Here is a 22,694-nt window from a genome sequence, read left to right as displayed (position 1 = left end):
AGATTTATATTGTCATATGTTAAGAGAATCAAATAGAAATAGACTTTGCAGAATTTAGATTTTGCAGTGACTATTTAAAATTTAAAAGTCTGTTTTGCTTATTGTTTTTTTTTTTTTTTCCCCTGGAAGGTCATAAAAGGATTTATGTAATCTCACCTATTCTACTTATTCCACTTGTCAAGGTCTATTTTCGGATTTATCAGTCAGCTGCTATCAGTATCCACAGGTAATAATTTTCTGTTAATGATAAAAGATTGAGAAAAAATTATCCAGCTCCTTGGCCCGCAATTAAATAGTTTACTCCAATTGGAGGGAACTGACCAGACTCTGGTCCACCTGTGGGGTACATTCCCTCAAAGCTCAGTCATCAGATTCTTGAAGATGCAAGATTATTATCAGTTTTTATTCCACAATAAGAAATTTGGTTGTAAGGCCAATGTATCTCTTTTTAACACATTGGCCCACAAAATACATATAAAAAAATCAAAGTGGTAGTGGTGGTTTTGCCAAGATCTCCCAACAATCTAGTTCCTCCTGCACATAGGCATACAGCTATCCCTCCTACAAAATACTATGAAACATTTCTTTAAGGATCACTGTGAAACTACTTGCCCTATAGGAAGTGTCAGGTTAGGCCTCTCAGAGTGCCAACTTCACATTCCGAAAGGAACCCCCCAACTACAGGCAGGACCTTCACGTTTTCCAAGAATATAGACCAGGTGACTTGACACTTCCCTGCCTGAAAAGCAAGAGAGTCCTTTGGAAGTAACAGGTGACTATACAGGAAACATTTGTTTTTTTAAGAAAAGAAGACTCAATGCAGAACATAGTATATTCTGTGAATTTGGTAATAACATAATCACCTCCTGAAGATACTATAATAAAAAGGACCCAAGATAGTGAAGGACCGGCGGGCTTTTGAAATGATTATTCTCTTTGTTGGCCCATCACCTGTCTTGCTTTGACAACCTAGGAAAATTAATTCTATAGGCAGTCAAGAAGCTAACCCTTAGCTCAATCTGTACATGATATTTCACTATGAAGGATTTGTTTCATTTTTTCTTGTCCATAGGGAGTTCTGGCTAAAGGTAATCAGCCCCCAAGAGCCATACAACAGGAGAGATCAGACTAGTAGAGTTTAGGGAAGGTGGCAATAGCAGGGGAGGGGCATTAGCTAGTTCTTGCCTGGTTTCACCTGATTGAAAAAAAAAAAATTCACTTCCACAGACATGAGAGAGAGTCTAAGTGTCAAGCAGTTCTAAGATGCTGGCTGGAGATTTTCTTCTGTCTTCTGATGTCATTTTGTGGCTGATGAAATTTCCCTTGTGACTCTCTTTCAACAGCTGCCTGCTCTCTGCACTCAATCCTGTGTGTTTAAAGAGCCGGGAGTGGAAAGGCCACAGGTATAGCAAGAGAAGAGCATGGAGAAAGAAGATAAGCAAAGAAAAAGGAATACAGAGAAGAGAAGCTTTAAAAAAGGGTGAGGGGGTTGGGGGAGTGTGACAGAAAGAAAAGTGAGAAATCTCATGTGATTGTGGAAGCATTTTTAAAATCAGGTTGTCTGCAATATTAACCAAAAACTCTGGCAGCAAGATAGAGAAACTGGGCCCCTGCTATTCCAGGAGACAAGCGGCACAGTCTAACTTTTCTTCTCTCCATTTGAAACAAATGACCTCTTGTCATGAATCCTACTGTGTGAAGCAATACCATAAATGGCAACATCGCTCCCACGGCGATGGTCAGTGTTGACTCTATTGCTTGAAAAGAGACACAGCTTTCCTACTGTTGTGTTTAAGGCAGTTTTCAGAGCACTGGCATTCTTGTCTGCTCTGTTTTCAAAGGGATTCCATTTGCCAGTCATCTCACACATATCAACCACCCATCCCATGCGTTTCACTTCTTCTTCAGGTGAAATACCACCGCGTTGGTGAGCACCAAAATGGTCAGAGTGCAAAGAGCTGTGATGAATACTTCACCAAAGTGAATAAGAAGAGAAGCCTCGACCTGGTCCCTATTATTGCTGAGAAGTCACCCTGGTATCGCCTTGTATAGAACCAGGATGTTTCACAGTGCCTCCTTAAGTGCCCAGGAAAGCACTTTCATTTAATTTGAGCTAAATTCAGGAGATTTTGCTAAACATTGACATAAATGCTTCATGGCTTTTAAGACACTCTATTGCTAAAGCTATTTAGCAGCAGTAACTTATGGGCAGAGTTATTGCCATCACGTCACCTGCGGTACAAAACTCAGATGATCAGCCCTTCTTGGATTGTTGAAATTTATGAAATAAACAAATAAACATGAAACATCAGCCATATTAAGGAGTCGCGGAAACCCCTGAGGAATGTCTGTGGAAATGTTTTCAAAGGCTAACCTGAGGATCATCCTGGGCTTTGGGTATTTTTTAAGTAATTTCTTTTTTTAATTCTAGAAGAGGGCAGTAATATTTCTTCTCTAAATAAGACCTTGGCAAGGTATAAACCTGGAAAGTAGCACACTCATGGAAAACACAACCTACAATCTGAAAATAGCCTAGATAGGCTCATTTTCTGTGAGGGATACCATATGGAAGCGATTCCACTCTGTTTCAGGGAGGGGTTCTTACCATCAGATATGCACACACTAACCCTGCCTCTTCACCTGCCAGTTGTGACACATGATTTGTAAACAGCAAATGGGGTCTCCTTTCTAAAATATGAATGTCGGTGTCTCCTAGTATCTGGCTAATAATCTCCTTCATGCCTTCCTCCGCACGGCCCCACCACTCTCTATCAGAGAAAAGACCCTCAGCCTTTATTCCTGCCTTCCTTCTAAAGGTCAAAAAACAATTAGCACCTGGAAACTGTTACCCCCTCCCACCCCACACTGTACATAAGCATCACATATGTTCTTTCTAGAAATTGGTATACAGGTGCCATTTAATCAGTTCAAATTTGGAAGCTACATCTTCAAGGGTCCAAGAGAGCTCACTCCCCCCATCTTCCCCCCTTTACATGTTTTCTTGTAAGACATACAGCTTAATCAATTAACAAACTAAATAGCTTATATACTGGCAATATATTACAGACGGGTTTATGTCAGAGTAATAGATCACATGAAATGGACCATGTGGTACCCCAGTGCGTGATGTCTTGGTAGAGCCCTGAGGACACTGACAGTAGCATCTCTAAGTAAGTATGCTGTATGAATACAGACACATGCGGATCTGTATCTACATCCATCTGACTAGGCCAAAAGGAGCAGGTAGATGCAAGATAGAGACACACACATGCTGGATGGGGCCACTGCACACCTTGTCATGCCATTTGAAAGGGCAGTTACAGGTCGCTGGTTCTGCAGCCATTAAAATTACACTTTATGGAAAAGGCTTCTCTAATTGTGTTTGATTTGCTTTCTGTAGTAAGCATTGTTAGAAGAAGACCAAAGCAAGAGCAACTAGAAGTTAAATATACATTTGGCTTAGCTGCAATACAGAACTCTGGAGAAGAAGCAGGCTGAAAGATTTGTTTCAATTTTAGGCTCGGACTCTCTCCCTTGCTGTTTTCTTGTCGTTGCGTGTCTGTGTTTGTGTGTGTGCGTGAGTGTCTGCGTGTGTGTGTTCCATCACATCATCTCCTGAAGAACGCTGGGTTTCGCAGGCAGGCGGCTAGTCACCTGCAACAACCCAGGGGTCCTGCTGAGGCTTCCAGGCTGCTGTCAGTGTCAGATGCCAGGGTCTGGTCGGTGGACATGGAGGAGATATCGTTGACAGACGAGGATGGAGGGAGACTCTCACTGCTGTTCACTGCTGCACCTGTGCTAAGAAAATGAAGACCAACATGACTAAACCTGGAACTGGACTCAGCTGAATGTCACTCAGGTTGCAGGCACGGGCAAATATGATAGGGGATGTCTGGCCCATCACTCATTTGACAAACTTTCATAGAACAACGAATACAGAGCACTGTATTAGATGGTGAAAATCAAGATAACAACACAGCAGCCCTGGTCACAAGTTATTCACAGGCTAATGCAGTAATTGTCAAATCTCACTCTACCTTAGAAATCACCTGTAATGCTCTTAAAGGAAAACAAAAAATAAAAAAAACACCACTAAAAACCCCAATCACCCCTTGTACCTCCAATATTGTAATACAGTTGGCCTTGGGTGAAGTCAAGGCATTTGCATGTTTTAAAAGCTCCCCAGAGACTGTGGTGTCAAGGGCTGAAGACCACTGTTCTATGGAGAAGGCAAATGAGCAAAACCCTTTAATGTAATCATCTGAGCCTGGATGCTTTCAAATTCAGTGAGCTATTAAAACAAACACACATAAGATGCCTACCCCAGAAATATGGGCTGAGGGGAAGCCCAGAAATAAGAATTACTTGGAGGCTGCAGCTCTAGAGAAATGAACGTATATTAAGTAAATATTATTACATAGTCATTAATTTGACATCAAACTTAAAAGTCCATATAGAAAAGCCAACTAGGACTGTGTATGAAAGTTACCATAGACCAAAAAAAGAATAGAAGCCAGAGCACACCTCTTGATTGTGTGTTTACTTTCCAGCAGGCTTGCTTACCTGGGAATCTCCAAATAAGAACTCTGAATTACTAACTTAGATTAATTTGCAAAATTTTAAAAATTTATCTGCTATGTGGGAATATAAAGATTTTGAAACTCTGAGAAGAAACTTGCTCATGGTAATCACTCAGTAAATACCTGTTGAGCTACAACAGCTTTGAGAACCACAAAGGAAAGATGAGCCAGTGGCACTGTAAAATCAAATTAAACCAGAGCATCCTGGAAAGAGTCCAATCACTTTTTCTCTTTATACTCAAGCAATATGGGTGGTAAAATGTATGTTTTGTGAAATAGTTCACTATTAAAAATATCTAAAGTATAAGCATCTTAAATAAGAGATGAGGAATTCTCACTAAATTGTATTTTATTTGAGCAAATATAGTGTGTAAGATATATTTGGTGAAAATCATAAATCCCAAATAAGATAGTGTTATCAGATAGCTCTAATAATTCCGAAAAAAAATCTAATGAAGTGGAGAGGTTATCACAATCTCTTAGTTCCTGGCATAGACATTTCTTTCCTGAGGAAAAAATGTGATTAAAATGTGACAGTCGGACTTCCCTGGTGGCGCAGTGGTCAAGAATCTGCCTGCCAATGCAGGGGACACGGGTTCGAGCCCTGATCCAGGAAGATCCCACATGCACGGAGCAACTGAGCCCGTGAGCCACAACTACTCAGCCTTCGCTCCAGAGCCCATGAGCCACAACTACTGAGCCCGCATGCCACGACTACTGAAGCCCATGCGCCTAGAGCCCATGCTCCGCAACAAGAAAAGGCATCGCAATGAGAAGCCCGCGCACCGCAACGAAGAGTAGCCCCCGCTTGCCGCAACTACAGAAAGCCCGCGTGCAGCAACAGAGACCCAATACAGCCATAAATAAATAAATAAGAAACAAATATTTTTTTTAAAATGTGACAGTATCTGGAGAGGATGCACACACATAAACTAAAACAGATTATATGTACCCTATATGCTTTTAAAATTTTTGTTTGTTGATTATAAATATATTTATGTAAATTATGAGAAATATAAAAAATACAGGAAAAAAGATAACAATATGCACTCATCCTCAAATTAATGATAAGAATGGTTAAACTTCTGGTATATTTCTTTCTAGTCTTTTTGCTAGGAAGTTTCTTTAACTGTAATCATTTAATGTATATCCATTTGTATCCTGTATTTTCATATACAAAAGGCTTATGCATTTTTCATGTTCTTTAAACTCTTAAAAGTATCTGTACTTCCTAATCTTAAGTGTCTCTAGATTTTTAAATCTGTCTTGTTAACATCTTCCTGTAAATAATTTTACTCTCATTACCAGAAAAATATATAATGTGAAGTTATCTGGTTTCAATTTATTCCAACTTTACTTAATTATATCCTTTACAGTTATGATGCAGAGCTAGTTCATTTCCTCTCATGACCTATACTAGTAGATTTCCTATGCCAGCAGACAACCCTTGATTACATAGCCCAAATACCCAGCTCTGCTTTTCCCCTTGATTCTAGATTAAATTATACCAACATCCTCATGTTCTTTCATCAGCTTTGGCCTGTAATAATTGAGCATCACTGTGATGGGCTTCTCAGAATCATATTCAATTTTTCCACATCATTACTAAAGGGTAGCGATTAAAACGAGATACAGAATTCTAATAAAGGCTTGATCAATTGTGGGCCAACAGAGTGAGATTACTGTCCATTTATCTCCTAGACGATATATCCCTATACTACAGATGGCTTTCAAATCACAGTACTAGAGTTTAGATTTAGTTTTGACTTGAAATATAAAATATTGCCCATGTAACTTTTTTTAACAGCTTCATTGAGACAAAATTCACAAATCTAATTTGTACAATTCAATTTTTTTTAGGATATTCTCAAAGTTGTACAACCATCACAAGAATCAATTTTGTAGTGTTTTCATCACCCCAAAAGGAAACCCTATACTCTGTTTCTTACCAACCCGAGGCAATGACTAACTTACTTTCTGTCTCTATAAAATTGTCTATTCTGGACATATCAGTTAAATGGAATCATACAACATGTGATCTTTTGTGACTGGTTTCTTTCACACAGCATAATATTTTCAAGGTTTATTTAAATCACTACTTCATTCCTTTTTATGGCTGAATAACATTCCACTGTATGAATACATCACTTTTGTTTATCTATTTATTAGTCGCTGGTCATTTCATGGACATTTAGGTTGTTTCTACTTTTTTGGCTATTATGAATAATGTTGTTATGAGCATTAATGTACAAGGTTTTATTTCTCTTGGGTAAATACTTAAGAGGAGAATTGCTGGGTCATAGAATAACTCTATGTTTAATATTTGAGGAACAGCCAAACTGTTTTTCAAAGTGGCTGCATCAGTTTACATTCTTACCAGCAGTGTATGAGGGCTTCAATTTCCCCCTATCCTCTCCAACACTTATTATCTATCTTTTTGATGATAGCCATCCTAATGTAGGTGAAGTGGTATCTCATTGTGATTTATTTGCATTTTCCTGATGGCTAATTATGTTGAGCATCTTTTCATGTGCTTGTTAAACATTTGTATATCTTCTTTGGAGAAATGTCTGTTCAGATACTTTGGCCATTTTTTAAATTGTGTTATGTTCTTTTTATTAGTGGATTGTAAGAGTTCTTTATATATTATGGATATAAGTCCCTTATCATGTAAGACTTGCTGATGTTTTTCTCCTATTCTATAGATTGTCTTTTCACTTTCTTGATGGTGTCTTTTGAAGCACATTTTTTAAATATTAAGTTGGATTTAACTATTATTTTTTCATTTGTGCTTTTAGTGTCATATCTAAGAAACCATTTCCTAACCAAAGATCATGAAGATTTACTCCTATGTTTTATAATTTTACCCCTTACATTGAAGTCTATGATCCATTTTGTGTTTCATTTTTGCATATGATGAGGTAGAGATTCACCTTCATTCCTTTGCATGTGGAGATCTAGTTATCCCAGCTCCAATTACTGAAAAGACTATTCTTTGCCCATGGAATTGTCTTGAAATCCTTGTTAAAAATCAATTGATCATAAATATAAGGCTTTATTTCTGCACCCTCAATTTCATTTCAATGATCTGTATGTGTATATTCATGCAAATACCACACTGTCTTGACTATTACAGGTTTATGGTAAGTTTTGAAATAAGGAAGTGTGAATCCTCCAACTGTGTTCTTTTTCAAGATTGTTTTAGCTATTCTGTGTCCCTTGGCTTAATGCAAACCAAAAAGTATTTTAAAGTATCTCAACAAAATCGACCTGGTATTCTTTTGAGATAAGCTTTTTCTCCTTTCCTGGTTGAAACTGATTATGTGGACATGTTCCAATGGTCACAGTTAAAGCTGAGTACTGATTCAAGCAGCGTGAGATAAGACTTAGCTGAGATTAGGCTCCCTTATAAGATTGATGTTTACAAATAAACACAAACTCACAACAATGGCAGCTAGAGAAATTATACAAAAAATATTGAAGAAATTTCCCCAGTAAAACACAAATTTTTATCTATAAATAATTCTGAATGAAGGCAACAAAAGTCAGGGCAGCTTTTAATAAATTCTTCATATACAGGGGATCACATTCCTACTGCACCTATTTTATAATCAGCATATTTTCAACGTACTTACCATTCTAAGTGTTATGCCATATGGGTCAGCCTGTTATATATAGTTTTGTCACATGATTACTTCATGTTTATGTTTCCCTTGCTTCTTTTGATTTCTTTCATTATATTTCTTAATTTCTCCTATCTTCCTCTATCCCAACTCTTGAGCAACTCTTGAGAATAAGAACTCAGTTTAACAAAATGCTGAGTATCTTTTGTGTGTACTCTTCTAGAGAGGTTCTGTGAGGGAAAGCAAATTTCTCCCTGCTATGAAATGGATGAAACTGCTGACCTAGTTTTGGCTAAGGGAAATCACTTTGTTGTAGTTGTCTTTCTTCTCCTTTTGTTCATCAGCTGGCTTTCTGTAATTTCTATCTTCTATGTTGGAATGGTCCTGCCATCTATTTTATCAAAGTTGAATGCAAATTATAGCTGGTATTCAGTTAATCAAAGTTCAGAATCTTTATCAGCTGTATTTCTAGGGTTCCATAGATTATTGTTCCTGATTTCTTATAGCACAAATGCATTAAAAGAGGTTCTCTCTTCTAATGCTTCCTCTATAAAATCCCCATTTCATTCCCATGAGAAGGGTTGTATGAGAAGCCGTCCCTCTTTATACAGTGCTATGGTGGGAGAATCATGTGTATTATCTAGTGGTGTGCTGCAGTGGCTTTTGAGAGTCAGTTATTAGCATTTCTTTCCAACTCTGCCCTCATTGATGTCACATCAGTAGCTTGAAGTTGATCACAGTGAGAATATTTACAGCATAGAAATTAGTAAATGCTATAATCAGTCGTTTTTTTTAAAAAAAGAGATGGTTGTTAAAAATTGTCCCCCACTATAATATAAAAAAACTTTTACTTCTGTATTACTTTTTCTATTGCACCATAATATATGCCTTCTCGACTGTAGCCACCTCTGGCTTTACTGGATGATCCTCTCAAGTCTGTTTTTTTGTGTAGGCAATAAATAAACGTTTAAACCATAAAACCAAACACAAATAATAGAAAGATCCAGACATAGATTTTGGTTTCAAGTTATTAATTTACTGCCAAACAGCTTGTGACAATCTCTTAAATAGAACTGAACTGAATTGAACTTAATTATAATGTCCACTTGCCCAGGATATACTAGCAATGTGATAAATATCCCTTCTTCCTATACTGTTTTCAGAGAAACCAGTAAAGATACACAGTTTTTAAAATGTTTTATCATCAGTAAAGTATGACAAATTTTTGTCAATAAAAATGTCATTAAAATTAACTGAAAATACTAACAGAGTTGCAAACAAAAAATACTAGCTACTTTCAACTTTACCTGAAAAAAATTAGGTTTTATGGAAAGAAGTAACTTACAATAACAAAAATGTATCAGCTAGAAGTTATCTAGCCAAAGGTATTCATTATTTCAGGGGAAAAGGTTGTTCTGCTTCTTAAAGGAAATTATTTTCCTGACCTATCCAAACATTAAAAAAAAGTAGACACAAAGAATTAGAACTACTAGAATTAAAAAAAAAACACTGAGATATATTCCTTCTCTGTCTTCATGATCTTCAGCTTCAATTTGTTTGGGGCTGAGGTTTTTAAGTAAAAAAATTGTTGGACTAGATCTGTGACTAATTGGGAGGGACACACTCCCATGGGGTGCAGAATATGGAGGGGGAGGGGCTATATGTTAAAATCACCTGAAGAGCTTTATCTTCCATGTAGAGTTTCTAAAAAATCTCTGCCCATCCTGATGTTAAGCATCCCTATCTTGGCGAGTCATTGTTACTTGTGGGAGGTTTACTTCTCAGGCACAATGAGGTGGTGAACAGACTGAGAGTTAGATGACCTCCTAGTCTGTTCTAGCTCTAACATTCTATAACAAATACTTTTAGATGAAAATTTATTTATATTCACGGACTGCTATTCCCTTAGCAATCTTTACAAATCAATTCAGAAAGCAAGCAGCCATGCTATTCTTGAAAATAAATCACTGTTCAAGTGAAATCAGATAGCAGAAGGGAGTATAATTATTTATTTAGAAATGTATCTGAGGTTTAGATTTATTTCTTATTGATATACAATTCCATCAATAAATTTCAAAGCTATGTATTATTAGGCAAATGCACATTTAACTTCCTATTTATATTTTAAAAGCATCACTAAAACATGAGTTTGGGTATTAGAACAATTTTGTCACTGAGAAACTGCATTAACTTATTCCCTTGCTGCGGGGCTCCCAGCATTGCTGTGACTGAATATTAAGGGAGTCTATGTTGTAGTATTACTTCATCCTAGCTATTTACAAAATAAAATGTGATATGCAACATTAATGAGAAAAGGTGAATATAATGAAGAATGCAAAAAAAGCTGACTTTTCAAAAGTTTTCTTGGTAATTGCTTTTTCTTTCCAGCATAGGTTACTGCATATATATATATACCATGCACACACACACACACACACACACACACACACACAGACGCACAGTAGTGTTCCAATAAAAATTTAACAATTGGCTCTCCAGCGGGGAGGAATGCCTTGATTTGTAGAGTCGGCCAATTTCTATGTCTTAAATCCTGCGTGGTAGATTTCAAGCTACAATATGAGGTCAAAAAACTCATAGTTGGATGTATACAAGTGGCTCTCATGAGTTGGAAGAGTCAACTCCAGCACATGGCTATTCTATGTCTCCACATCATGCACACAAATACAGCAGACACAAATATGTCATATAATATATATTATACATATGATTTCTCAAAATTAAGCCAGGAATATTTTCCTTTAAAATCATGTAGTGAAAGACTGAATCCACAATCATTTTAACTATAAATTGTTTAAGCCAGTCAACTATAGTTTAGAGCATGCGTAGAAGGTAGATAATTTAGTATTGTTACAGGTAGTTGGAATGGTTAAAAAATAGTTTGGCCTTCTCACATGCACATAGAGCCTACGTGGCATATTTTATAATTAATCATTAACATATTAAACTAAACAGGTGTGCAAAAGAAATTCAGGAATATGCATTTCTAAAAATGAATAAATCAAACAACCACCTGAAAGCAGCAAACCTTTATCTGAAGCATGAGCAAATGCCAAAAGCAACAATTTATGTACTGATACTTGGTTCGTTTATCTTCATGGTGATTAATACGGTGAATAAATATTTACTGGCATAAGAACATACTGAATCGCATACTATATTAAAGTTATAATCCTGTCCTGAATTCTGTCTTTGGAATAGCACCAAGAAACATGCTGAGGGAGGACCTGAGCAGCAATTTTCAAATATTTATCAAGCTAATATTATGTGCAAGGCACAACACTCAGGCACTGCATGATACGCAAAGGTGAATACATACCATCTTTCTTTTCAGTGAATTTCAATCAATAAGGGTAATAAGACTATGTTTAAAATACAGGTACTAGTAGGACCCATATGAAGAAAAGATCCTATTCTTTGGGAAGATATGAAAAGTCTTTTGGAACAGATATAAAAAATATTTTGGAATAAGGTGGTATTCAGTAAGAGAATACTTATGAATGGGCAGCATTCCAAAAGGTGGGGATCCAGTCAAGTAAGACAACGGTAATACAGGAGCCTAGAATGGGTGTAGTATGAAAGGTGGAAAAACGTGGATTACAGAGGGCTGTCCACGTCAGGGAGAGGTTACTAGGCTTAAATTATAAGTGATGCAAAGCCATTGGAGGCACTGATCAGGGGAATTATTGCTCAAACCTATAGTTTTGAAAGATCAACTTAGGTAGAGACTGAAGTCTGGAAAATTATTTCAGGAAAACTTCAATCATAATGATGTTAAAGGAAAGGCATGGTAATTAGATGTAAGACATCCAGCAAACAAAATTTTTAGTATGGAGAAAATGACTCAGTCATAAGGTGAGTATGGAGTAAAAGATCAATCAGGGGTTTCAGGCTGGGAGGCTAAGAAAATAGAGCTGCCATTAATAGAAATGGGAAAGTTGAGAAAAAAATTTACTGCTGAGTGGGTGAATCTAAATAGAGAGGATGTGTTTGACTTTAAACAAATTGAATCTGAATTGGCAGCAATCTCATGCATTCTGGCCAATATTTTAATTTCTCTATGACTAGTTATATTCATCATTAAATATTGTAGTGGAATGCATTTATTTTCCAGTCATTCCAGAAATAACAAACTGCTCTGTAACCTAGCCTTCGGCCTTATTAACCTTAAATGTATTTCTTGCAAACTTAAAAAGGATTTACTTGGTCAGGACTCAGGTTCATCTATTCAGAGCATGTAGAAATTATTTTTGTCAATAGCCTTAGACACTGTTCAGGAAAATTATCCAACACTTGGGACTAGTGCAAAAAATGAGCATGTAACTTTTTTTTTTTTTTTTTTTTTGAGCATGTAACTTTTTAATATCACACTTGAGCATTTTTTAACAAGCCCTCCTAAGGGTCATCTGACTGTTTTGTGGAACATAACTTTTTGGACTTAATATTCTCAATTGATTAGGGTCCAGATGTTTTACAACACTGTAAACTCGTAGAAAGCTGATAAAGTGAAACTCTGTGTTTTTTTGTTTTTTTTTTTTTTCTGCCTGGTAGAAAAGATAACTACAAAGATAGGTTTGGTTGCCCTGTAGGACATTTACAAGTTTTGATTTAATTTAGTAATCTTATTTCAGTGTTCTTTTTTCCACAGACTATGTAAATCCTAATTTCTCATATCTTCATGGAAATGTTATTCTGCCATTACCCTCATTAATGAGTTAAAAGAAACTTCTTCATGCAATCACTTTATTTTTGCATAAGAATTATGGTTTTAATGATTAAAGAATTAGGTCTTAATAACATACAAACTTTGTTCCTTTACCAAATACTTAAATCTTTCTTCATATGGCAGACCATTCATGAATTAATGATTAATTGATCTCACTTGTACCATTTCTAATCCCATTTTTCCCACTCTGAGCTGTACAGTTTGCATAAAATGAATCATGGGAATAAGAAGGCTTTTGTAGAAGTGTTGTGAAAGTATTGAAAAGAGAATTATGAATTTTTATGTCATCACAGATTAGTTGCTGTGGAGACCTGGTTGGGGCCAAGGGGAAAGTGGAGGAGGAAGCGAGCAGAAGATGGGGTGTTCTGGAGTGGGTGGCATGATTCTGAGCTTTTTGAAAAAAGGAAAAGAGATGAATTAATGATAATTTGAAATAAAGATGACACTCTGCTAAACTTGTTCAGTCCCAGCCTGAGATGCTAGGTCACCCTTCACTGGATCCTGGTATTTCGTCTTCTTAAAGATTGTAAGAAAATATGTTTTGGCCATTATGGGAATTCTTAAGGTAAGCAGTCTTTCTGCCTTAGCAGGTGGTATCTTGAGGCTGTAGGATTCAGGCTTTGGGTTCTTTAATCAGCAGCAGACGGAACATGCAGGTAAGTTAGAAGCAGCTTCTACAGACCTGTATCGATATGGATGCTAGGCTGAATAAATAGTGTGGGTAGACTACCAACCCCAATGATTCCCTTAACCCTCTTTGAGGAAAGGGAAGACGAGATAGAATTGGACATTTCCTCAAATCTAGAGGTGAGAAACTCAGGTCATACAAGAATTGCATCTGTTTGGGCATCATAGTGGCTGTGGGTACAAACTAAAGAGCAGTTATCAGTGTGAAGAATTGATTAATTCATCCTACCTGTTTCCTGAAGCAAGTTAAAGTGCATGGGAACCTCCATACCACTATGGAGAAGACTATGGAAGTTCCCTAAAAAACTAAATATGGAACTACCATATGACCCAGCAATCCCACTCCTGGGCATATACCCTGAGAAAACCATAATTCAAAAAGGCACATGCAGCCCAATGTTCATTGCAGCACTATTCACAATAGCCAGGACAGGGAAGCAAGCTAAATGCCCATTGACAGATGAATGGATAAAGAAGATGTAGTACATATATATACAATGGAATATTACTCAGCCATAAAAAGGAACAAAATAATGCCATCTGCAGCAACATGAACCTAGAGATTGTCATACTGAGTGAAGTAAGTCAGGCAGAGAAAGACAAATATCACATGATATCACTTATATGTGGAATCTAAAAAAAAAAAAAATTGTGCAAATGAACTTATTTACAAAACAGAAATAGAGTCACAAATGTAGAAACAAACTTATGGTTACCAGGAGGGAAAGGGAGGGGAGGGATAAATTGGGAGATTGGGATTGATATATACACACTACTGTATATAAAATGGATAACTAACAAGGACCTACTGTATAGCACAGGGAACTCTACTCAAACCTCTATAATAACCAATATGGGAAAAGAATCTAAAAAAGGGTGGATATATGTATATGTATAACTGATTCACTTTGCTATACACCTGAAACTAACACAACATTGTAAATCAACTCTACTCCAATAAAAAGTATAAAAAAATAAAGACGGAAATGAAAAAATAAAGTGCATGGGAAAAAATTATACATCAAAGGTAGGACACCAGGTATACTTTCCTCTAAACTAATAATTTGCAGCCTACATTTCTGCCAGCATGATCTGAGTGTTGTTTAAATCTAAAGATATTCTCTTTCTATTCAAAGCATAAGTCTTAGGAAAAATATATTAGCATTAATAAGTGTAAGTAAATTACCTCAAATAATTCTAAAGCACATTAGTAAGATCAGTAAAATATGTATATGTACAAATGTGTGTTAGATTCTGTAGATTGCAAACTGAAAGATTTTCTATGCTGACTTTAATTGGATCCCATCTTGGTTAAGGCTTCAACTATGGTTACATCAACCTTGGGAAGAATGCAAACAGAGTGAATGAAGGAAAAGGTTTTGGCTGGAGGGATTCCTGAACTCTACATTGACTCGGTGGTCAAGAGGGCATTATGGCTCTGAATTTTGATGAGGTGCAGTTACCCTTTAACCAGCCCATGCTAACATTTCTTTAAGATTCCTTATTATCTTAAAATAAGTTCTGAAAGAACTCTTGTGCTAGGTTATTATAATCAGAATAATCATAATGAATGCCACACTAAACACCAAAAGGAATAAAACTAAAATCATTAGAGGGAAAAACAGTCATGTGATATTAGTTCATGTGCTCTATTGGCAATGTTATTGACCGCAATCTCTCCTTAAGGCCAAGAAAAATACACGAGTATTGGTTTATTGGTTATTCACTGAGAGTGAGTACCTGAAGGAGAAGGCTGTCCTTTCACAACGCCATTCTTAGTCTTTTCTTCTGAACTCATGACTTCCTTGTAAATAAGTTCTGTAAGAAACAGTTATCAGTGTTATAAAAATCAATTTTCTCCTTAACCCAAAGAGAAGATTCATTAGTTAATGACAAGTAATAACATTTTGATGGGGCTGAGTAAATTATAAACCAAGTGGAATTTCTTTGCTCTTCTATTTCTACATTTTCTTGCAATAACACAGAGCCTGGCAAAAGTAGGTGCTCAATAAAGCATTTGACCAAGAAAATGTATGAAGAGTACACGTTACTTGTTTTCTGAACTCTTTGGGAGATTTCTGATGCATTCTAATTTTATCTCTTATGGATTTTAATGGCTCAGTTTTGAACCTCCATTTTTCTTTTATGTTCACTTCCTAAGAGATATACATATTCTTCTTGTGGCTTTAAATTGTTACTTTCTATCAGTTTTCCAACTCTTATTCATCTTTTTGCTAGATTCAAATCTTGGATTTGCAAAACTAAACTTGCATAAAATCCAACATTAAAAAATTATTATATTTATTCCCAAACTTGCATTCATTTCTGGCTTTTTCATTACTAGAATTAAAAATATGTATATCTTCATTACTTTTTACTTTATAGCTTTTAACTACAAATTATTCTGTGCCATTCATTCGTGCTTTGCAATGGCTTACAATTTATATAATCATCATCCTTTACACGTATTTCTTCAGTTTTTCAGAATTTAGTCTATGTCCATCCTCCTCAAGTGATATTTATACCCTATCACTTACCTAATCTTGAACCCCTGAGTGCCTTCTGGTCCTTATTTAGATCAAATCAAGTATTTTTCTGTCTATCATTCTCATCTTTTTTTTTACTTGATCTACTGTTTATATGTGCTTATTTTTCCATACTCTCCAACGTGACCTCTTGAACAGGGCATTCTCTTTACTAACTTTATAACACTTTTTGCTCATTCTTACCCTTTGGTTTCCTCTTATATCTTCATTCTGGTATTTTCCTCAATTTTTTTTCTTTTCCAAACTTATAATTATTAATTCTTTCAAGGTAGCACAAATGTTTCCTCCCTTCAGATCTCCCCTTTATGTTCCTCCTCATAATGACCTAATCATGTGTTATAATCTGCATTTGGCTTTATCATATTTATTCTACTCTGTGGTTATTTATGTTAGTGGAACAATTCTTCTCTACCTTGTCTTACCCTGAGTATGACCTTGATCATGCAGTATGTGTTTGAAAAAGTTTTCTTGAAAAAAAAGTTAATGTATTCATTCACTCTTTTCTTACTTTAAAGGAGAATAAGCCGCTCAGATACATGAATTTTCATTTAAATTTTCAAGTCCTATAAATCAAGTGAATGAATTTATATATTCACTATCTTTTATTCTATGATGACTAAAACCATCTCAGGCATAATTTTATCCATTTTATGTGATAATTTTATGTACAAACATGGAATGTTTAATTCTGAAATTTTGAATTAAAGTTTTCCCTCCACCATGACAAATATTTTGACAATCAGTACTATTTTTTTTAAAAGTGTCAGTAATTAAGTCCTTTCATTCTTGAGTAAATGCAATACTGTTATTAGTATGAAAAGGTAGATGAAGTTTTAGGAGCTTTGAAAATGGTCTAAGAGGATAGCACTTAGAAAATCATCTGTTACTAAATTGTTTTAAAAGGAAAAGCCTTAAAGATGTTTTCTGAGTTTCAATAAAGCAAAAGGTACACTTATTTAAACAGTAGGGTCACCTTTCCATTCTTCAATGGTGTGTTCTCTTTCATCCAGCTGTTTGTCGTATATCTGGGGTGGGGGCTGCAGAATAAAAACAGACAATAAACCTTCCGTAATAAGCTAAAAATAGCTAAACTCTTACAATGCACGAGAATATTTTGCTATTCATTGATTTTAGTGGTGATCAGAATCTCATATAAATTGTGGAGTAATTACAGTGGTACAGAAGTTAAAATTTCCCCACAAATTTATGAAGGATTCATTTATATGCCAAATAAGCCAGCAGAATCCAAATCCTGAGAGCTCACTTCCCAAAACCTTCTGATTCAGAACTCAAGCGTAAGCAATTAATATTCAGTCTTTAAAAAGCAAACAAGACACTTGATTACAAAGACCCAGAGGCTATTTCCTCCATTCACTAGCCCTATAATAGAACCCTACTAAAACTATCCCAGACTGATAAGATTTTGTTCCATTTTAGACCCCTGTGAAAAAGACTCTTTAATACCTCTCAACAGATCGTAGTACTAGTTCCCAGTGTAAAGAAATATTTAGATCTAATCAATTTTTTGTGTGTGTGAAGCATCATAAAACATCTTTATACATAGCTGTGTGCCCTATATTTGAATGGTTTAAGATATTTTCCCCCCTCAGGCAGAAGCATCTGCCAGTTGCCTAGAGAGATGTGTCACCTTGAACCCCTGAGTGGCCCCTGAGTTAACCCTCTCTAGGAGAAATGATGTGACAGGACCTTTAGTCTAACATTGAATCAGCATTTCTCTTGCTATGAGGAATTTGGACTTGGAAAAGGAGAACTTTTCACAAATCCAGGTGCCTTCCAGGAAGGAAGGTCTCAGATAGATTCCCTGACCTCTTCCTCCCAATGTTTGGACCTAGGGATATCTATCACGGTGACATAGAGTAGCTCCAACTCAGCTCAAGTAACACGGAAAGAAAAAAATCTCTTGGAAAACATAGAGGTGAGAGAGAAGGAGTTGAGGAGGTATATTGGCTAATAATGGCTTCAGGGCAAAGAAGAGCTGCAAAATGTCTGGTGTCATGAGACGGGGTCCCAGAATTCATGTTGTCCAACACTCCAAAAGCAGCCATTTTTTGTAAGAAACTAACAGTTACTCAATAAAGTGACTCAGGTCTATTAGGACAGCATCCCTCAGAAATGGCTGTCGTTGGGCTTCCCTGGTGGCGCAGTGGTTGAGAATCTGCCTGCTAATGCAGGGGACGCGGGTTCGAGCCCTGGTCTGGGAGGATCCCACATGCCGCGGAGCGGCTGGGCCCGTGAGCCACAACTACTGAGCCTGCGCGTCTGGAGCCTGTGCTCCGCAGCAAGAGAGGCCGCGATAGTGAGAGGCCCGCGCACCGCGATGAAGAGTGGCCCCCCACTTGCCGCAGCTGGAGAAAGCCCTCGAGCAGAAACGAAGACCCAACACAGCCAAAGATAAATAAATAAATAAATAAATAAATAAAGGAGGCAAAAAAAAAAAAACAAAAGAAATGGCTGTCGTAGGAACACTTCGGACAATATCTTCAGAGACAGCTTCTGACTTCTGTGGGAGGTTCTTTGGCCTGGGAGCAGCACCCTAATACCGCAATGGTTCTTCTTCACTGCATGCAGAATCTCTGGTAGCCTGAATCATAACGGACATGAATACTCATCCTAGCCCTAATATGCTGGGGCAGCCTCACATACTACGGAAGTAGTTGGACATGAAAATAAAAGACTTTGACATTCCTTTAAAACCTGTGATCGTTACTGGGACAGAAGGCTTTAAACCAGCTACTGGGATTCAGATGTGGCTGACTGAGTAGCCTTTACTGAAAGAGCTAAACAGAACAAGACCCCACCCCACCCCATGACACTAGTGAGGCCACAGAAACACTGACTATATAAAGTTAAGGGCACTGGGATGATCGGGCACTGCCCCCGGGACCTGACTGAGGGAGGACCTTCTACCCCAAACTATAAAGAACTTCCCAATTATAGGAGTATGATGATTTAATGAGTGAATGAGTAAAACGAAGTTATTTTTGAAAATCTGTGGAACTGTCATCTAAGTAAGCTAATGCAAAGCCAAACTCTGGTTATGTAAAGATGCTTCACCAAGTGGTAGGTTTTCTGCTTTGCCTCTTCCTGAGCTTGTATAAAGCTGTGGTGAGGTCCTCGTCTAAGTGGGCCTTGTCCAGGCCCCCCGCAGGCCAGTGTGCACAGTTCTCAGAGCTCACGCCCCACCCAGAGCTCTGTGCATTGTTGGCGCCTCTTCTAACAATAGACTCAGCTTAGGATCCTGTGCGTCTGACTTCTCCATGCAATGGACTTTTCCATTCAAGTTTCAAAATTAAACATGGCTCAAGGGTATAGTTCCTGTCAAAGTTTGTAAATGTTATTTTCTCTTTGCAACAGAACTATTTGAGAGAGGTTTTCCTTGGAGCTTCAGCATACAGCTGTTGCTGATGTAGAAAGCACGAAGTAATAGACTCTAACCGCAAGCTACAAAGAAAGAAAGCAAAGTACTGAGTCCAAGATTTCTCCTTTCAATAAACCAAGAGGACTGCTTTAAACACACTTGCATTATAGTTATGGTTGAAAGGGCTACATGTTCAGGGTTTGTTTGGGTTTTTTTTGTTTTGTTTTTTTTAAGAGAGGATTCAATCACCTGCAGTGGAAGAGTACTTCACATAAAGATGTCTTCCTCATAACAATATAAAATAGTAATTGACCAATAATCCAAAGAGAGTAATGTCGTATTCAAACACATATATATATGTGCTCAGACAGCAATTGTCAGCATGCAGTGGTCTATAACACTCTCTGCCCCTCCCTGCTAAAGAGAAGCTAGTGGTCTACTGCTCTGTTGTTCCTTTCCCCACTTTATTAAATAGGAAGGATTCTCTCTTGCTAGGTAACAGTCTAAATAAAAAAGAAATGAGGAGTGGGTATAATGAGAAGGGCCCCAGAGAGTATTTTAGGAGAGTTTAGTAGATTAGAACAATTTGAGATGTGAGAAAATTAAGGGTGAGAAGAAACTAAGGATAATTTATGGAGAGCTATTAGAGCTTATGATTTGCATGCTTTTGAATATTCTTCGAGACTAGAGATTCCCTTTCTACTATTTTGGAAGATTTGGGCTCTACTTCCCTGATTTAAATTCTTAGAGGAATTTATATGGATTGCATAAACAATAATGGATTAGATGTGCTTTATATTGATGGCATTGTATATACATATACTATTTGTTTCAATTAAATAAGATAAACACATGGCCAAATATGAGTCACTATGAGTTAGTAAATATTAGAATTAATTAATTGATTAATTAAATTCATTCATTCAATTAAGGTTTGGGGCACCTAGTATATGCTAAGCTATATTAGAAATTGAGATTTCAAAACTGAATAACGTGACTGCTGACCTCAAGGAGCTCACAATTTAGTGGGGTAAGACTTATGCAAAACAGATAATTAATACACAACATGATAAATAAAAGAAATATGTAGGTGGTATATGGGAGCAGAGTGAAGAAACTGTAACAAAACTGTAACAAAACCTTTTTCTTTTTGGAGTAGGTGACACCTGTACTAGTTCAGTGAGCAAAAGATGTCTTGGATATTGACAAGATAAAAAGGGAAAGAGAAAAAGATGACTCTAGGCCACAGAAGCTAGAGAACAGAATGGTGGTGGTGGTAGTAGTCGTGGTGGTGGTGAGGTTGGTGGTGGTAGTGGTGGGAGGTGTGCTTCTCTACTCCAGTGCACGCACATGCAAAGAGAACTGGAAGCAGTTCTGTTATTATGAAGTATAACTTATGTGGTCAGAAGTGACAAGAGATAAGAGCCGTGAATAGAGAAGTAGATGGGTCAGGGAAAGGCTGGATCAAGGATGGATTTGGTTACCATGATTGGAATGAAGACTTCTTCCTAATGGGGGAGAAACCACTGAAGAATGCAATAGAATGGTATGGCCAAATTTACAGCCGGATTGAAGAAAAACACAAACTGAATTCAGAGAGAAGAGTCAGGGAGCTGCTGGATGATCTAGAAAAAAATTAAAAGGTCTGACTGGGGTAGGGAAGGTAAAAAATGGGTAGAAAATATGGATTCAAGAATACTTAATAAATATTAATAAATAAAATTGGTAGAATTTTGTTTTTGATTGAATGTGCATGATGGGAAAGAAGAATGACTCCCAGATTTCTAAGCTGAATAGCTGGACAATGGCAATACTAGTGGAACCAACTAAAAATATAGAATGGAAAAAGGGAAATGAGCCTAAGTGCTATGTTGGCAGAGATGTCTATTTGATAATCAAATATATGATCTGATGTTCACAGGAATGCTGTTGGCTAGAGATGTGTAGACTTGAGACTATCAGCAAGAGGTGTTTGCTGAAATCATGGCAGTGGATGAGGTCACCCACGGAGAGTATGCAGGTAGGAAGAGTATAGGGCCGAAGTGGACCCCTAACAGACACCAGAGTTTAAAGGTTGACCAGAGGAAGATAAGTCAAAGTGGGAGGATAAGGGGGAGGAGAAAGGAACATTTACAGAAATCATGGAGAATGAGAATATTACAATGTTATAGAAGTGATCAGAGAGTTTCAACAAGAGGAACTGGAAGTTTCTTGGAAATGAAACAAATAAAGCTTTTGGCTTTCAAGGCACCAGAAAGGCATGAGAGAAAACATGCTTCTGAAATCCACAAAGGTTTCCAAACCTCAGAATTGCCACCACACCCAGAAAGATCCCGGTCGGCTCTTGGTGGGGGACATCAATATGAGCTAGCACCTAAAACACTGGAACAATATAGAAGACATATCTTCAGTGCTAACATGGATATGGGATATGAATAAAGAAATAAACAAAAAGGAACTGCAGAACAGATTGTGACACTGAAAAAAAAAAAAAAGGTACTTATATGCTCTTAGATCTGCTATCCCAACTATCTTTGAGGGCTTGATAAATGAAGAGCACTCTTCTCCAATTAAGGGAGGCCACTTTTTTTTAGAGAAGATACTATATGCTAGTCTCTTTATATATACCCTTTTAATCCTCAGGTCAGGAAACTAAGATTCAAAGAAATTTTAAAAAAATATCTTGAAGTCGCATAGCTAATTAATGTTAGAAATTTGACTAAAAGTTTAATTGAATTTAAAGAATTTAAAGAATAATTCAGAGCAAATAGTAATTGAGTTGAATCTAAAGTAAGGGATAATGAAACAGTATCTAAACAATATTTAAATCAAAATCTTTTTAAAACAAGAAATAGAAAAATAAGCAAATAGGGTGACTGTATGTCTAAATTTGCCCAAAACAGTCCCAGTTTGTACTTGCTGTCCTTGCACTTATTAATAGCCCTCAGCTCCTTCACTCTTATAAGTGTTGGGATGATAATTATGTTAGCATCCTATATGGCAATGTTGAAACATGCATATTAGGGATCTAAGTTATATGGCAATGGGAGGATGGAGAAAACAACTGAATTGCAGCATTTTTCTACCACTGGAGTCTCAACAATTGCAGCTGTATCCTTTCCTGCTCTAGGACAT

General features: G+C 36.9%; 1 protein-coding gene across 3 annotated transcripts in view; it reads right to left on the bottom strand.

The window, feature by feature from the left end:
- Nucleotides 1-3,650: 3,650 nt before the first annotated feature.
- MAPK10 (mitogen-activated protein kinase 10) overlaps nucleotides 3,651-22,694 on the bottom strand; it is a 488,347-nt gene continuing 469,303 nt past the window's right edge. For all 3 annotated transcript variants that reach the window (XM_068542104.1, XM_068542103.1, XM_068542105.1), the window contains 3 exons: nucleotides 17,154-17,217; nucleotides 15,375-15,452; nucleotides 3,651-3,793 (listed from right to left, as the gene is read on the bottom strand). In XM_068542104.1, coding sequence (XP_068398205.1) covers nucleotides 3,651-3,793; nucleotides 15,375-15,452; nucleotides 17,154-17,217 — 285 coding nt within the window. The remainder of the gene's footprint in view (nucleotides 3,794-15,374; nucleotides 15,453-17,153; nucleotides 17,218-22,694) is intronic.

The sequence above is a fragment of the Eschrichtius robustus genome, chromosome 4 (genome assembly GCF_028021215.1).
Source record: "Eschrichtius robustus isolate mEscRob2 chromosome 4, mEscRob2.pri, whole genome shotgun sequence".
In the NCBI taxonomy this organism is placed as follows: Eukaryota; Metazoa; Chordata; class Mammalia; order Artiodactyla; family Eschrichtiidae; genus Eschrichtius; species Eschrichtius robustus.
The sequence above is the reverse complement of the archived record's forward strand: the minus strand, read 5'-3'. Positions and strand labels throughout refer to the sequence as shown.